The sequence below is a fragment of the Artemia sp. Qi Xiang Cuo genome, chromosome 12 (genome assembly GCF_049724085.1).
Source record: "Artemia sp. Qi Xiang Cuo chromosome 12, ASM4972408v1, whole genome shotgun sequence".
NCBI classification, from domain to species: Eukaryota; Metazoa; Arthropoda; class Branchiopoda; order Anostraca; family Artemiidae; genus Artemia; species Artemia sp. Qi Xiang Cuo.
Genome location: NC_142805.1, coordinates 47,206,945 through 47,225,731, shown reverse-complemented (window position 1 = coordinate 47,225,731; position 18,787 = coordinate 47,206,945). Strand labels below are relative to the sequence as shown.

Below are 18,787 nucleotides of genomic sequence, written 5' to 3'. Positions count from 1 at the left end.
GTTTTATTTCTTAGTATGGGATGTGATCGTCTCTTACTAGGTTGCTAGCTGGCACTGCAACCCTGACTAGCAATCGCTGCAACCCTAGTGATGTCAATGAAACTTTCATAAACACCATTTATAAAGAACTATACGAATGCTTTGTGTAACTTAGGTAATTCCGATTATAATTAATTATACCAAAACTTTGTACTATCACTTACTATGGACTATAATTCGCTCTTTAATATAATTAAACATACAACATTTCTTTTCTATTTTACTATGCAGTTTCGCCAGAGCATTTCTAACCGACTTTTCAACAACATCAGCTCTTTCAAAGAGAATTTTAATCTGTAACTTTGAACATTTTTCGTAATCCTGATACAAAAATTCGTAAAATGTTTCTCAATTTGTGAAAATCAGCCTGCATATTTGCATTGTTTTTGGACTTCTGAATGTAATTTTCAACTTTGTCTTACGCGTTCTTTGGTGCAGCCTCGCAAAGATTTTAATCTTTTATTACAGCTTTCGTCACCCCAGTATCTACACATTATTCTGGTAGCAACCTTTTTCTTATATTTATTTTGATAATCATCATCATTGTGATAACGCTCTTTGAAGTTTTGTTTGGCTCTCTTAATTATTAAGTCTCGATATCCTTGATCTGTGGAATACCGTTATTTTTCTCTGTCATATTTCAGTTTCTTAAAACCTAGATTAATATTTTTTTTTTATTTCAGGATGCAACCTCTATTTTTTGTGTAGTACTGTTTTCTTACAGTAGATCTTTGGATTGCTCGGCTCTGATACTTTTCCCGGTTATTCTTTCTTTTCTTTCGTTCACTTTTAACCGTATTTTTTCAATGTATATACTTCTAACCATAAAAAGATGTGACGAGTTCATTGAATCGAAAGAAAAAACAACTTATTTTAAAATTTTAAGATATTGTTCTAGTTGGAAATCAAAAATTAAAATTATTACTCAGATGACATAAATTCTTTTGCAGTTAACATAATAACCATTGCGATTTATAACTGAAAACTAAAAAAATAATTATTTTGATTTTTTTTTCTACCGAAATAAAGCACAACGTTATAGATACTCACTTTTGGAGTTGAGCCAAAAAGTTTGGTTTCAGAGCACAATTATAACTGAACTGAGAGATGAAATAAAATTATTTAATTTAAAATTTTCAGGAATTATTCTAGTTTCGATTGACAAATCAGATTTTTGTTAAAAATCTAAGTAAGTTATAGCATTTTATACAACTATATCTACGATGTACGACTATAAGTATATATACTTCTATAATGTTAAAAATCCTATTTTGATCTTTGTATGCAAGATGATGTTAATAACATTTGCTACTACAGTGTCATAGAAAAATGAAGTTTTTCGTAAAAAACAGATTTTATTTAGAATTGTTTTTATTACAAAAGGCACTAGATGTAGAAAATTTCATTAAAATGAGCCATTAAACAGCTCTCTAAGACCTTCCAGTACCCCGCTAACTGAGGAGGAAAAATGGAAAAGAAAAAAGATGCCGTTTATGCAGAATATCGTAGTTCAAGCAACTTTTCTTGTTTTTCAAGCCAACATGTTTTCTTTGGTTCAAGCCAAAGGACAGTTAGTTTCCTATATAGGGGTATTGGACAAGGCAGTTTTAAAAGTATCCTTCGTTTCTTGATCTCAATCTAATTTTAGGAGTTATGAGCTATTGCATTTTTTACTATGGGACGTGATCGTCTCTTACTAGGTTGCTAGCTACCGCTTCAATCCGGATTATCGAAATTAATTAACTTTTGGAGGTTATGAGGGTTCAGGGTGCGAGTAAAAGTTCAAAATTAAATTTTAAGAAGGCTAAATCGCTTAAACCAGAAATATATGAGGACGAAGAAGTGATATTAGGCAAAAAAAAAAATTTTTTAATTTTAGAACCAAGATTGACATAAGAGGCCACGGCAATGACAGAGGTCAAATATAACTCTTAAACGTCGGCACCTGCAAAGCTTAAGGAAGGTATGCTGCATGTTTTCCAGAGTAACAGTCTAAGGATAGTTGTAGGTTCTCATTTTAATAGCCATTAAGCAACAAGTTTAAAAAAAAAGTGGTTCGATCTCACTTTTTTAGATTTCGTCGTTTAGCGTACATGGTGGAACTTGTTAGCCAGATCAGAAGTAGAATTGACCACAAAGACGAAACATTGAAAGCACTGTCACTTTTGGATCCTGAAATTGTCCTTGGTGGAAAGCACGACAGCATTCTGTCTGCCCAGTCGGTTTTTCCACTTGTTTGGGGAACCGAATTTTAACACGGGAAGGCCCGAAGCGATCTTGACGAACTTTGGAACTCCATTTTTGACGAAAAAGAACATGTTAAACGCGTAACCGCTGCAGAAGCGAATCCATCAGTTTTCTAGTCTGCCTTAAGAAAAAGTAAGAATGCCAAGGGGGATGAAAAATATAAAGCTCTTTGTGATTTTATGATGATTTTATGTGGCCTACCTACTCTTCGGCAGCTGCTGAAAGATTATTTACGCTACTTGGTAATATCTAGACCAAATTATGAAATGGTCTTCTAGTGCAAACGACTATTCGTTTACTTCATGTGAAGCAACTAATTTGACGTTCTGGAGCGTCGCTGGAATCCTGGATTATACATTTTGAAATGGGCAAGAAATACTCCGATTGGCAAAAAGCCAGCAAAGGAAGAGAGAATGCTGACTCTATACCTTTCGAGAGGAATTCTCGTTAGAAGATTAGGCTTAAGCCCCCACAAGTTATTTTTTAGTGTTTACACGTTCTTATGAGTTTTGTGCTCGTATTAAATGATTCTTTTTCGTTTTCCTTGTATTTGATGCTAACTGGTCGTGTTGAAAGAGGATTTTAAAGCGTCTTTTGGTCAATATCCCAAGCGATACGAAAAACAACCTGGAGTATCTGATATGAAAAGATAGACATATTATGGATAGATTTTAGACGAAATATGGACATATTTTGGCTAAAAATTACATATTTTTTATGCTCAAGGGACAAATTCATGTACTAAAAAGTTGGTAACCCTGAATATATACCCAACATTTCTTGTTTTTTATGCTTGTTGTCCCATTATTGGTGACTATTCGACTATTTGGCAAGTTTACAACCCCCCCCCCACACCTTAGACCCTTTTCTATATTTTTCTGAAGGCTCTCAGAGAGTTAGAAAATTTGAGCGTAAATTTGCACTTTTGAGACTTCAGAAAGCCTAACAACTGTCTTAATTACACCTTTCAGAAATCAACAATAAGAATAGATTATCAGAAACACATATACAAGAAAAGGTAATTAAAAACAGATTAAAAAAAGAAACTGTAATTCAATGCTCGCCACAAATCAAATGAAATAAAAAATGGTTAACACCAAAGCTTTTAGGGAATTCTGAAATAAAAGTTTTCAAAAAAGCAGACTTTATAGTTCTATAACTCTAGTTCTATAGCTTTATAAGTGATTTTTCTTAATTAGAAAAAACATTTGATACATTAATATACTATAATTTGTTTATAATATAATACACTATAACATGTTGAAATGACATTTTGGACACCAGCTTTCATTACATTTTATTGTGTAGTCTTTGCGTCATTATATTTTATTATATATTCTATTAATTATAAAATATAATCTATAATGTTTTAGAGGTAATTACTTGGCAAGAAAAAAAAAATCAAAAATAAGAGACAGAGAAGAAGAAAAGGACTGTCATCCTAATCCAGTAATTGAGATAAATGTGCATATTTTCTATTTATTATAACATCAGATTTATTCAAAGTTCTTTTTGCAATCCCTTTATATTGTCTTTTTAAAGTCAAAGTTCAATAAGGTCCCATAATCACGAGTACTAAAAATATAACTCAATGCAGCTAAAATGCAGCTAAAATTCGACCCCCTTTTGCGATAACTTGGATTCTTTCAAATTTACTTCATAGATATATCGAATATCTTTCTTCTTCTTACTTGTATTTGTGATGGCTGTCAGAAATATGCAAGAAATTAAAGAATACCTGAGGTCGAACTGTTCTCTGGAGAACACATAAAGCACCATTTTTTCCATACCCAGAAGTAGTAACAATCTCCATATCTGGATCAATACTGCTTTCAAACTCTTGAGAACGCAGGAATGGCTGACCAACGGCTACATTACCACAAGGTCCGATATTTAGCAGACTATCACATACTTCAAATTGGTAGTGAACAATGGCTTGTGTCGCAGCCACTTCAGTGCCATATAATGCAATATCAATTGGACTTTGATCGACTTCCATCCAACCTCCTTAAATCAAACACCAGGATTTAAAAAAATTCTCAATAGATGTCTATATTACTAGATTTTATCATGACTTACAGTTATACTGCATTTTATTAAGGTTTAAGGCAGTTGTTAGTTATATTCTTAACTGACAACCTGTTTTTTTGTCTGTATCTGCGATGGAACTTAATTTATTCTGTGTCCTCTCATTAAACCCATAGATAAGAGATATGATCTCGAGTGTATATTTTCATGTAAAATATAAATAATAATCTTTTCTAAATAAAATATGTGAGTGAATAAAAATCATTGTGCAATAGCTTGAATTCTTAGCACCTCTGGCTTACATAAAGCTCAGCATTCATATTTTCATTTTTCTTTTCTTTTTACATGGCTTTCAATAGCCTATCAATTCAAGGTTTCCAAATAAAATCAAAAATTTGCAATGAAATACAATTTCAAGTTTTCAGCAACACAAATTTATTACGGTAGTTCTGGGTATATTTATTTTTGGTAAAAAAAAAAAATTAAAGTGATAATAACGAGTTTGCGTCCTACTGAAGACGAAAATTTACAAAAAAAAATCCAAATTCTAGCTCGAAGTTTTCAATAATTTGTAGAAAACCAATAATAAATTCCGTTAGCATTGTTTTCAAACAGTTCATGGTAACGAACTGTAAGTAAGGAGCGAACCGGCTCAATAGTAACCGAAACTCTAGAAAACGGGTTTTTGATACCAATAAATACATCAAAAGAATCAGATTTTAATGCTGATTTCAAATATATAACTTTCATCAAGTTTAGTCCTTCCCGCGCCTGAGAAAATTTGGCTGATTTTCGAAAAAAAGGGGGAAAGACCCTGTAAGTTATAGAACCTTAATGAAAATCACACCATCATATTCAGCGTATAAGAGAGCCCTACTGCAGAAGTTTCAAGCTCTTATCTACAAAAATGTGGAAATTTGTATTTTTTGCCAGAAGAAAGATCACGGATGCGTGTTTATTTGTTTGTTTTTTTTTTTTTCCCCAGGGGTGATCGTATCGACCCAGTGGTCCTAGAATATCATGGGAGGACTCATTGGAATGGAAACTAAAAGTTCCAGTGCCATTTTTAAGTGACCAAAAAAATGGAGGGCAACTAGGCCCCCTCCCACGCTCATTTTTTTCCCAAAGTCACCCGATAAAAATTTTGAGATAGCCATTTTGTTTAACATGGTCGAAAATATGATAACTATGTCTTTTAGGATGACTGAATCCCCCAAAGTCCCCGGGGGGGGGGCTGAAAGTTATGAACTTTACCCAATGTTAACATATAGTATTGGTTATTGGGAAGTATACAGACGTTTTCAGAGGGGATTTTTTCTGGTAGTGGGGGGGGGGTCGGGGCTTATGTGGAAGGATCTTTCCGTGGAGGAAGTTCTCATGGGGGAAGGTAGATTGCTATAAAGGGGGTACCGGATTTCCCAGCATTATTTAAAAAACGATCAGAAATTAAATTAAAAAAAAACAAATTTTTCAACTGAAAGCAAGGAACAGCATCAAAACTTAAAACGAAAAGAAAATATTGCGTATACGATTGGGTTCGCCCCCTAGTCAAAACCTCGCTCTTTAAGCCAAATATTTTTTAGTACTTTCATGAGAGCTATTTATTCTAATTGACGGCCTTTGTAATTAAGGGGTCATTTTTAAAGAATTGGAAGAAAATTCGAACTTTAGCTTAAAGAGTAAGGTATTGAATAGGGGGTGAATCCCGTAATATACGTATTAAAAATATATGAATATAGAAGTTCGTTAAGTAAGTTAATTCGTAAGTTACGGATATTTATTACTAATAAAAACGTTCGTAAATAAAATGAAACAAGTTTCAAGAAAGCCATTTAACCAAATAAATATAAAATTAATATGCAAATTTTGTTTTAATTATTCATGTACGGTGAGCCAAAATCAAAACCTGCATTAATTCCAAAACGTTCAAAAATTAAAGAAAAAAACAAGTTTTTTAACTGAAAGTAAGGATCGACGTTAAAACTTAAAACGAGCAGAAATTATTCCGTATATGAAAGGGGCTGTCCCCTCCTCACCGCCTCGCTCTTTACGCTATAGTTTTTTATTGTTTAAAAAAAACAGAGTTGTGAGACAAAGTCAATATACATATATACATATATTTTCATCTTGGTTTGTCTGTCTATGAATTCCCGCCTCGCGTTCCTGGACATTACTCCTGATGCTTTTGCTATGCACCCTGTTTACTTGTATGCTTGAAAATGAAGAAAACTGTTAAATCCATTTTAGAATACAATTAATCAAAATTAAATTCCAACAAATTATTTAGTGTTTGATGGAAAAATATTTCAACTTTTTATTATTAGTCCTAATTATAAGTAATATCCTAATGACTGTACTTGAAAAGTTTGGCTTTTCCAAAACTAACTCGTTCGTTAGCTTAATAGCATTTTAACCTTAAGTTGCAAACTCTCCCGTTGTCAATTACTTCCAATTATTTTTGGGATAAACCGACTCAAAGAAACCCTAAAAAATGATTTATCGGAGGATGACAATGTATATTGACAGGCAATATACGAAAGAAATACCTCTAATTAAATTTTTTTGTGATTCAGTAAATATCATAAATTCCAAAGGCTAGTATAAAAATAGGTATTCTCAGGCATTTTCATAAAAATAGAATCAATGACAATAATTTGATAGCACAGGAGGATATGCGTATTGTGATTACTAAACAATGTATAAAAATATGTGACATCTCGTACACATCCTTAAACTGCCAACGAGTCAAACAGTTTTATAAGCCAAATTTGTACTACAATATCTCCCCTATTCTAGCACCACCCCCGCCCCCACTGCATGTAAACATGATTTGACCTGCATGAAGGTAACAAGTTTGACTTTGAAACAATAAAGTTATTTTTCGATCATTATTTTCATTCAAGCACATATTTCCCATGCATATAATTAAGTATTTCTTTTTTTGCTTCTTTTTTTGTTAAAAGACTAAAATGTGTGAATATGTTGAGACGTTTCACGCTGAGTTCCAAAATACAATCAAAATGCTCCCATCAATCCAAGTTTTTGCGTAATTATTTTAAATTATCTTTTATGTTGCACTTTAGAATTATGACTTTATTTTTGAGAAAAATCCACCACAAACCGAAATTTCTGCAATACCAATTCTGTTTAGTTTAAAATAAAAGTCACGTTTTTCTTTCTCTTTTTTTGGCAAAATAACTGTTCAAGCATAAGGAAAATTCTACCAATATTTTTTGTCAAAACATCGGAACAAAAAAAAAAAAAAATTACTGCCCAAATTATGGGCGGGGAAAATGTTCGATTCATTTACACTAGAAACAAAATTTACAAAACTCAAGTGTTAAATTACTTGATTTATCAATTACTTGTTCAAATTACTTGAAAATTTTCAAGAATTTCCACCAAAAGTACTATGAAATTTTCTCAAGTGAAGAGTTTTCACTTTCGTTTGCATCCTGATATAAGTAAAATACTGGCCATATTTTAATAGATGACGTATTTTTGGATATGCTCTGGAACTGCTGTAGCAAATCTAATAGGAATAGACATCTAAAAAAAACCAAAATAGTACCACCAGAGCCAGTTCTCTGTTTCTTGTTTAAACGCTTTTCTCGAGTTTTAAATAATCTTGAGTAAAGAGCTTCTACTTTCGTTTGCATCCCGATATAACTAAAATACTGGCCAGATTTTAATAAATGACGAATTTTTAGATATGCCCTGGAACTTTTGTACCAAATCTAACAGGAATAGACATCTAAAAAACACAAAATAATACCATCAGAGCCAGTTCTCTGTTTTTTGTTTAAGGGCTGAGTGACAGGGTTGCGTTTTGCTGATGCGGTTTCTTTGTATCTCAAAAGTAAAGAGTTGCCAAGTCTAGACCCCAGGAATATGTGGTTTTCTTCACAAACTGTAACCTGTAAATACAAAGAAAACTAACCAAAACAAAATAATACAAAACAAGATTTTAAATTTAACAAGAAAGACTTGGGTAAGCTGCACAGTCAACAAGGGAATAATGCAATGATACGACTTCCCTCAGTACTTTCCAAAGGATAAAATTTGTCCTTGGTAATATCACTCCGTGACAGAAAAAAAACTATCGCGGAGGAAAATAATGCTTACTTAACTTCCCTAGCTAAGATATTGGCTTAAGATACTGCAGTAAGAACGCGGTGGTTTAAGCATGACTTTCAAGCAGATGGAAAGTAGACAGATAGACAGTTAATGTTAGTCTACCACCATTTTTTTATTATTATTATTATTCTTTTTTATTGAAATTACTTTTAAAGGGAAACATTGAAACAGAAACAAACATAAATAATCGTGTATATGAGGAGTACTCCCACTCCTCTCAAGCCTCCACACTAAAGTTTAACTGGTACTTATTATCGATTGCAATTGTTTTATATACTAATTACCTTTCAAAATGTTTGAGTTAAAAATTGTATTCCTTAAATTTAATACAGAAAACGACCCTTCTATTCTCAGGGCACTATAAACGAAAAAATTATTTTATCGCGTTGCTCGTGTGTTAGAGCAACTGCTCTCGAAATGTTAGTTGAAAACTGTCAAACTTTAGTATAGAGAGGGTATTTGAGAGAAATAACAGTCCCCTCACATACAGAATAATTTCTGTTCGTGTTTTAGTTTTAATGTAGCTCTTTACTTTCATTACTTTTTTTATGTTTAAGGGTATTCCAGGCAATTTGCCTCCAAAAACAGCCCTTGTATATTTCATTTTTGCTCACTGCAATAACTGTTTTGACTTTCATTCTTAAATGACATTTTTCGACACTGGGCTCCGGGGCCAAAAAGAGTGGAAGGGAGCCTTGTTAACCCCCATAAGTTCCTACTTATGAAAAAGACACTTGGAATCACAATTTCCGTCCAAAGGAGCCCTCGTCCAAAATTTCACTGCCGTCATTTCAATCCAACCAACACTTGCAATCGTAGTCTTAGAGGGCATAGGAAAAAAGATGGCATACAGCACTTCCTTATGTAGATAACAACTGCTCTCAATGTTCAATTCAGTGTTATAATATGCCCATTTTTCTCCTATAGTCTATCAATTAGTCCTTGGACCTAGAATGCGCCAATTGCATAATGTACTCATTTGTGTAAAAAATAGAAGATTACAAGGATTATAGAGCTGTTTCAGATAAACTTCAATGCAATCCAAATTCCAATAGGGCAGAACATTCTCACCTTTTCAATGCATTCACTAATATATTTTTTTTATTTGAAATTACCCAAATTAGTCATTTACAAAAGAATGGATTGTTGATCAAGAATACCTCCCGGAAAACTTAAAATATCCTTGACCTAATACATAAGACCCTGAGTTCAACAATTTATAACAGGCTGACCTATTTTCAAAGATCCATTTACGTCTCTACCAATAGAAAATAAACCAAATAAACCCGTGGTGAGAAAAAAATAGACCCCCCCCCCCAAAAAAAAAAAAAAAACACCCACGAAGAATACGAAATGTCTCATCTTCGCAGTTAGAGCCCTGAAAATTATGCTGGGGGTTTTATGGATTTCAGAATTTCATCAAGAGCAGATCATTTTTGGGGGACGTCTCCCCCTCATGTCCTAAAGTTATGCAAGCTAAGTTATGCTAATAACTTTTGACAGGTACCTTTAAAATTACATATTTAGAATCAGTATAAAATAGAAATACTTTTGATTTATATTTTGCTGCCAAACTTTCGTTTTCCAGTTTTGTTTCTATTGGCATAGGTTGCTCTTTACTTTCAGCTTGTTACTACGAGCTGCTTGATATGCAGGAAAAAAAAAATAGTATCTAATAGGACAGGCCTTTTTTCGTAAGGGGGTCCAGCTTTATGTAATTAGAACCGTAGTTGGAAAGACCTGTTACTTGGAATATCGACACGTTTCTAATAATAGACAACAAATCAAAATGGAAGCAATATAAGTCCGCTTTTATTCGTATCATTTTGTAAAAACATCGCAAACCTGATTCTAAAACACCAGAAACTCTGAAAACTTTAGTGGACTTCATTGCAAGTCAATAAATTAAACAACAACAAAAATAAATTGCTTTCTTGATTCAGATAAATGTATCAAAACTGAGCTTCAAGATACGTGTGTTGGTCCAAAACTAAACTTAATGGACATACGATATTTAAAGCTAAAGGCCTCCTATAAACCTAACATCTTGAAAGTTTAAATTCAGTTTAATCAAAGTTTTCGGTCTCGAGAACCGTTTCAGAAATATAGATACAGGATTTTTACTGTTTAACCGTGATATTTACCATTCAAGTAAATTTTTGTCATGAAGACTTCCGCAAGTAGTTGCAATCAGATCTCAACTAAACTTGGTGGAAAGTAAGAGTAAGCTCCAGAGTTTAAATTTTTCGTATTTTTGTAGAGACCAACAATCCAACCTATATGCAATGAGTTAGGTTATCCCTCCATTCCTCTCACCAAGATAGTCAGATAAAATAATCACGTTGTCAGACATAAATCAAAGTTGGTAGGAAGTGAGAGCTAGTGTCATATTTGTTATTTTTCGGGGTGTGGAAATAATTCTGCCTCAGTAACGAATGGTGCAAGGGTAGGGGCTTAATTCTTATAGTCAGAACATCAACATTCTAGATTGCAACTCAATTTTGCAGAAGGTAAGATGATATTTCCACAGTGTGCTTTACTGGGGTTGGGACCCAGGCCAACCTTCGAGAGGGAAACAATACCCTAATTTTGTCATCGTTTTGTTGCGTCAGCGTGCCTCTTCAGGGTTTGGACTCCACCCAGTCTTTGAGGGGGTAGCAGATTCCTATATTCTTGTCACTGTTCTAATGTCTTCTGTTTAATCTACCAGGGGAAGGTGTAAAAAGACGCCTTAGTTGTGGCTTTCGGGGTCTATAAGCGATCAGTTCATCACAGGGGAAGGGCGACACTACATCCTAGTCAACAGGGTACCTGCTGAAATGCGTTGTTGGATCTAGGCCAAATTTAATGAAAAGTGACTGTTAGTTTCTTATTCAGTGTCTACACCTGATCCGGCTTCTAGAGATTTCAAATGCCTTACAATCAACCTAATTATTAATCGGGCTGGCGGAATTCATTCAATGGAGAATAGTTACCATCTACAATTACTTATTCCGGTACATGTACTTGATAAGACCCATGCAAGGGAGGAGTATTCTTGTTATTCATATTCATCAGGAGAGCTTATTGGATCTTAATTACATTTGGTCTGGAATAAGAGCTAGTGATTTAGTTGTAAATTTAGTGGGTTCGAGTCCGAAAGACATAGTTGGCCCACAATTGTCAACCATTGGTCAAACTTGCTGCAACATATTACGGGGCCTGAGCACCAGAGGTATAGTTAATCATCGACACTAAAACAGCAATTGAAATTAAGAGTAGTTCATGGGCTTCCTCGGGGATTTTGGACTGTATAAAAAATATATATTCTTTTCGCATCGCTCTCAGACAAAGCTTTTCGTCCATGAAGAACGACTCCCTTACTTATATTCAAAATTCAAGTAGCACGAGCAATATCAGCCACCGTTTTACAAACTTTATACGGTTCTTTGTATTTGAACCATGGGTCAAACTTGCAGGAATATATCACGGGGCCTGAGCAACAGAGGTCTAGTGAATCATCGACACTAAAACAGGGATTAAAATGAAGAGCAACTCACGAGGGTCCTCGGGGATACTCCAACCGTGGACGACCTGCTTTCCGTTTAGCCCTTGACAGTTGGCCAAAAAGGACAATCTTTGGCAATCTGTCATCTTTCATTCGCAGAACGTGCCCAAGCTGTCTCAACCTTTCTCTTATTATAGCCCAATAAAGCGGAATTCAATCGCACTCTTCGAACGGCCTACTGTTTGAAATACGGCCAGTGAACAAGGTACCCAGAAAAAACCGTAGGCAGTTTCTCTGGAAACAAAATCTACCAAATCTTCATCCACTTTTCAGAACGCCCATGCTTCAGAACCATATTCAACCACTTTCATCACTGTAGCATCCAATACTCCAATCTCGGTTTGCAGACTTGTCTTTCTATTCTCCCAAACTTTATTCAACTGTGAAAAAAAAAACCTGGGCCATGTCTATTATACTTTTAACATCTTCACTGCTCCCACCGTCTTTACTAATAATAATACCAAGGTAAGTGAAGCTGTCTACCTGATCAGTCTTTTCGTGACCCAACGTAGCCTTTTCATTTTTCACTTATTCCAAGCCTTAGCGACTTACTCCTCTTAACACTAATTTTCAAGCCCATTCTAGTACCCTGAATTCGCAAAACCTCTAAAAGCTCATTCATTTTACTCTCACTTTCATCTAGGATGCTTTAATCATCAGCATAATCGAAGTTAAGAAAAGAATTTTTCTCCCCAATTTATTACGTGTTCCCCCATTGCCTTTTCTGTGCTCCTTAAGACAAAGTCCTTCAAAATAATCCATATAAAAGGCAAAAGAACACAACCCTGTTTATCTCCTGATTTAATACGAAACCAGCTGCTAATCTCATTTCCTATCTTAACTGCAGCAGCGTTATTCTCGCACATAACACTAATCAATTTAATGTATTTGTCTGGTATACCATACGAGGATGAGACCTTCGCTAAAGCTCTTTATATCAGCAGAATTAAACGCCTGCTCGTAATCTATACAACTGAGGACCAAAGGTGTTAGCTAACTCAGGCACTTCTCAATTATTAACCTAAGAAAGAAAACTGGGTCGACATATCCTCTACCCTTTCTAAAACCGCACTCTTCTAGTCTTATCACTTTGTCTACAACATCTCTCAGTCTAAAAAGTATCATGTTACTAAGTAATTTGCTACTTACAGAGACCAGGCTAATGCCTTGATAATTAATCGAGGCATAATTAATACCTCGACTCTTATCAACTTTCTTATATAGTTGTTTAATTAGCGTTTTCCTATAATCGCTAGGTACTTCCCCATTTTCATAAATCATATTAATAATCTTCAGTAGCTAATTTCTAGCCTCAGAGCCACCATATTTAAGAAACTCATTTACCACAGTATCAGCACCTGGAGCCTTATTATTTTTCATTCCTTTTAGTCCTTTTTAATTCTTTTAGAACTATCGCTAATTCTTTCTCTCAAAACAAATCTTCCTTCACACCCAAGGTATAACAAACTTTTTCATTTTCCTCTATATCTTTTCCTGCAACTCTATCTCGGCTTAGCACATTCTCAAAATGTTCCACCCATCTCTCTTTAACTCTTTGCTTCTCACTAACTGTGGTTCCGTTCCTATCTTTAACTGGGACAAGTCCGGATTGACTACTCACTCTCAATTTATTAACCCCTCACTTATATTCACAATTCCGGTAGCACAAGCAACCTTTTTATATACAACCTAATAGGTCACCTTTTTACAAACTTTGGGATTCGGCCTCCCTTTATTGAAGCTCAAGAGCACACAGCACGTGGTCATCTTACTCTAGTGTTCCGGATCAAGTAAGGTTCTTCGTACTTTTTGTTCATTATGGTTTTCTCTATTTCGTTGTTGTTCTTTGCATTTTTAGTGTAACCATTTATATTGTCGACTCCAAAGTCCGAATTCGGCCCTTTGTGGGCTTGTGATAGCGATTTTTTTGAAATAAATATCTCATCTCATATTTCGACGACATCGTAGACTTTTGAAAGTTTCTTAAATTGGTCATAAATAGATAATTTCGGAGACCACACTGATTATTAATGACCCCTCAGACCACATGAGACATAATTAGTGAGACCGTACTAATTATGGTCATAAATAGGAAGTGTAGCTTACGAAAAGTCATCGATAAAGCTCTAAATAGAAGCACAATTTAACCTCCTTTGCAGTGGCGCTTGAAATATATAATACCAAGTTAAGCCAGTCTGTGGAGCTCACTCAAAGATCGCTGTCGCAGGATTTAGGGTTCGTCAGAGATTAAGGAAACCAGGTTTCAGGTTTCCTAAATCTTACGATTTAGTAAGCTAGATATCGATCAAATTATGGGACAGGGTGTGGAGGGATTTGGAAGACACAAATTTCTGCGGCTTCTACTGAATAAAGCGAATTTTTGCAGTATAAAATGTTATTCATCTTTGTATAGTTGTAATGTTGATGTCGCTTCGGTTTTTGATTCACCTGCTCAGCCCAGGTTCTTGAATCGTTTTAAAAACAAAATAAACAAAGCGAACACAATATCCAACAATAACCAAGATAGAATAACCAAGGGCAGGTCAGATCGTGACACCAACACTATAAATCCTTGATATTGGAATAATATTTTGTTTTAAAATTGTAACATAGAATTATTAATAATTCAGGTCGTTTCCGCGTTTTAGTGCTTTTGGGCGCGATCAATATCTTTGGCACCCCTGCGTTGAGCAGAAGAGAACCAGGAGCGTGCAGTATTACGTAAATATTACTTACGCAAGTGGTTAAGACACTACTTGCTGAACGCTCCAGGTTGATTCCACGAACAGATCGCATAGGGTCAGACAGCAATGTCAATATATACAGATCTCCAGTTTTCAGAGAAATCAGGATACGTTCAGGACTTAAAGAAGCAGTTGCACAACAATCCAGGGATATTTTCAAACCTTCGTATGGCTCTGAAAAAAAAATTTATATATTTTAATTAAAAATAAACCCTTTAATAGACCCAAGGGCAGGCCCGACTTCCAAACACTGGGAAGTAGTTTTTTGTTAAACAGGAGGATGAGTTCTGCCAAATTTCTTGCCCATTTTTAAAATAGCCATAATCACTCTGCTTCGTCTTCTTTATCGACTGGTTTTATCGTTACAGGTGTCACTGTTAAGTAGTTTATGTCGGCCCAGTTGAGTGAGTAATTGCTAAATCGTGTTTCTATCTTTCGTATGGTTCAGAAAAAACTTAAGTATTCATTGGCAAGAAACAATCATTTTCCTGACAAAAATTAAATAAGCTTTGCTACAGGATAAAAACTTAAAAAACACATAATTACAATTGACAACGATTAATTATAATTAAAAAAATAAACAAGGCTAATTATACCCAACTAAAAATACTACCTTACTCATACTGGGAAATTTTGCAATGCAACGCAGCAATCGTGGAGAATTTTAAGTGCAAGTTTTTTTAGAAACACCATTGCAGATCTCTTTTGCTAATATCAAACTAAATTTTACTTGCAAATATTTATTTTACAAAGCTGCGGAGATAATTCAAACATATAGGTTTGCCGAGTTCCATTTCATCTACTGGCCTTACATAGATAGATAATAAAAGCTGTGATTTTGAAACCCTCCATAGTGCTATATGGTTAAATATTTAAATTGTTTTGCTTTACATTAAAGTAAAACAATTTGTTCACATTAAATGTCTAATTGTCATACTGAGTATCCTGGAGGAGCTTTCTTGATATCTAGGCTTTTTTAAATATTTAAATAACATAGTTATTGAATGAAATTGCCCTAGACGACTGTCAAACTAACTCTAGAAAATATCAGAGCCACTTGAAAATTAATTTGGATTATACTTCATTAACACCACCCAGAATTCAGAAGCTTTTAAAAACATACTTTCACATTTTTCAAGAAATCTTCGGAACGTTGTTCACTCAGAAAGGTCAATCTTTTGTAAAAAAAAAAAATTAAAGTTCAATCTCTTGTAAAAATTTGTGATGCGCATTTCACTTAAAATATGTCTTTTGCGGCATAAATTAGCAATGAAAATTATATAAAACTTGATGTGTAGGAAAGAAGGACCCATAGGAATTAGTAAGTATGGGGCTTATTTTGGGAGTAATGAATTAGCATTCATGCACAGATACTTTAGATGGGAGAAGCCTTTTGTTTCGAGAAAATTTGCTATGGTTTTTCAATTGAAAAAGCCTTTTTCCAGGCTCTTTTAGAGAAAAATATAAAACAACTATTGAAACGACAATTTGCGAAATTTAGACATGAATTTAATGTTTCCGGACATGCTAGTGCTTTCATTTTGTCATTTGGAAATCGATAGTTACTTATGATACTTATGATGATTGTCTTGTTAAAAAAGCGTTCTTTTCTTTTTTTTTTTTTTAATAAATTACAATATAGGAAAGCATAAGCCTAACCATAGTGTATAAAGTTGAAAGGCTATTCCAGTAGGCTAGTTATTTTATGCTCATAAGAAGCCATAGATAAATTAGGATTCCCAAACAGGCCAATAAATGGAATATTAATTTTTTCCATTAGCTTTCAGTTCTTGCTATGACAATATATATATATATATATATATATATATATATATATATATATATATATATATATATATATATATATATATATATATATATATATATATATATATATATATATATATATATATATATATATATATATATATATATATATATATATATATATATATATATATATATATATATATATATGCTGGCAACGCTGGTGATAACATGTGCTATTTATTCTAAGTGAAAAAAAACTTGATTTTTGTGGCAAACGCTATCAATTTTGACAGACTTTGGTATCTATCAATCGGCTGGAAAATAATCAGTGAATCGACTGCGATTGAAAACAAGACTCAAAACCTCTGTCTCTTCTCTTTTCTGGTCCTTCATAACTATACAAATACGGCGTAAATAAATTTTAATCTGAGCAGTGTTGCCGGTGATTGACTGTCGCGCTGGTGGAGTTGTACCCGAAATTCGTAGTGCAGTGTTGCCACCTTATGTACTGATTCAAAATTAGCCAAAAAAGCAAAAACAAAATTTGTGACGAATATGAACACAGCATCAAAACGTCCCCGTCAGTCTCCCAAAAAAGGTGTAGATAAATGCTCAGCATGTGGATTGGGACTGGAAGAAGACGGAAAAGCCGTCCTTTGCGACGGTTGTGAACTCTGGTTGTGCGCCACATGTCTCGACATGTCTGATCCCGAATATGAACTATTTACTAGAATGAGTCGCCGTTTGGGATCCACGTGGCACTGCCCTAGGTGTAAACATAGTGATAAGCCTATCACACCTGAAATCATTCGTGAAATAGTGATTGATTCCCTTGCCACGGTCAAAGCAGATCTACAAAACGAACTTGAGATAAAATTCCAGTCACTGTTGAAACCTCTGGCTGAACGGATTTCCCTAATAGAGCAAGAAATAGCTTCTAAATGTTCCCAAGGTGATTTAAAACAACAGGCTACCACCGTAGTGTCAGTCGAAGTTTCTAAGGCTAAACAGTGCTTGTTCGATGAAATTTTCGGTAAAATTGACATAGACCTGCAGAGCCGAGTTCCAGTGCAGGATACTAACAAGGTTCAGCGTGAGCTTGGAGAAATTGCACTAAAACAAAAGAATTCAATTTTATTTGGCCCAGAAGAAGACGCTGCAGTGAACCAAAAGTTACTGAATCAGGTGGACTTAAAGTTTATCAACGAAGAACCCTTGCGCGATTGCCCTGTGAAATGTTTTTTTTACGTGAGATTGGGTCGTAAACAAGTTAATAAAAGTAGGCTGATAAAAATGATATTCAAGTCCCCGCTCAATCGCGATCTGGCCGCCTTCTTCTTAGTGAGTGAACAAGATGCTCTTAAAACTAAAATACCAAATTTTCGAGTTTCTCATGACAAAAGTGAAGCCGAGTTAATCGATAAGAAGAAGTATGTTGTTGTAAAAAATAAGCTGAATGAGAAAACTGCAGCCGGAGAGAGCAGTTGGAAGATCAAGACACGCAAAAACGGACTGGACTTAGTTCACGAGGAGCCTTTTCTTCGCCAAGCCGGATTTGAGATGTCCGAGGGAAAATCTGCAAGTGATTTATACTGATGCTGACTCTTTTTATACTAAATGGGAAGAATTTAGTGAGTTAACGCGGGTCCGTGTGCCACATGTGGTTGTTGTAACTGAAGTTTTGCCAAAACATTGTAATGACCCATTAGCTTACTTTCAGCATCTAACTGATTATAGTTTAGTGTTTAATAAACAAGCATAACGAGGGATATGCATTTATATTCATACATCCGTTAAGTTCAGTGAGATTGTTAGCCCCATTTTTGATTTGGTTTCTGAGTGCCTTGTAGTTGATATTAAGTTACCTTCGCTGAATAATTATCTGCGTCTTGCTGCCTTTTACAGCAGCCCAACACTTGATCCATATAGTTGTGTAAATGATGCCAATGTTTTGAATTGTTTCACTTATCTTGTGAAAAATAATCACAAATTCCTTGTGGTGGGTGATTTCAACCTCCCTAATATTGATTGGCAGACGCTGAGCACAAGTCATCCAGGTGAATCATATGAACAGACTTTCTTAGATAGACTTGATGATTTATTTTTGCACCAACATGTAAATTGCCCCACACGAGCAAGAGGCGATTCTCTTCCCTCAATTTTGGATTTAGTAATTACGAAATATGTTTATGATATTTTAGGCTTGGAAATTTTTTCTCCACTAGGAAAAAGTGACCATTCTGTAATTCAAATTACTATGAATACGTTTGTCCAG

At 34.5% G+C, this 18,787-nt stretch overlaps 1 protein-coding gene across 1 annotated transcript in view; it reads right to left on the bottom strand.

Annotated features, from left to right (window-relative positions):
* LOC148946199 (cleavage and polyadenylation specificity factor subunit 1-like) overlaps positions 1-14,915 on the bottom strand; it is a 93,579-nt gene extending 78,664 nt beyond the window's left edge. The window contains exons 1-3 of the mRNA XM_089097864.1: positions 14,735-14,915; positions 8,090-8,231; positions 4,025-4,293 (exon numbers count right to left, since the gene is read on the bottom strand). Coding sequence (XP_088953990.1) covers positions 4,025-4,293; positions 8,090-8,231; positions 14,735-14,794 — 471 coding nt within the window. The 5' untranslated portion in view covers positions 14,795-14,915. The remainder of the gene's footprint in view (positions 1-4,024; positions 4,294-8,089; positions 8,232-14,734) is intronic.
* Between the last annotated feature and the right edge of the window lie 3,872 nt (positions 14,916-18,787).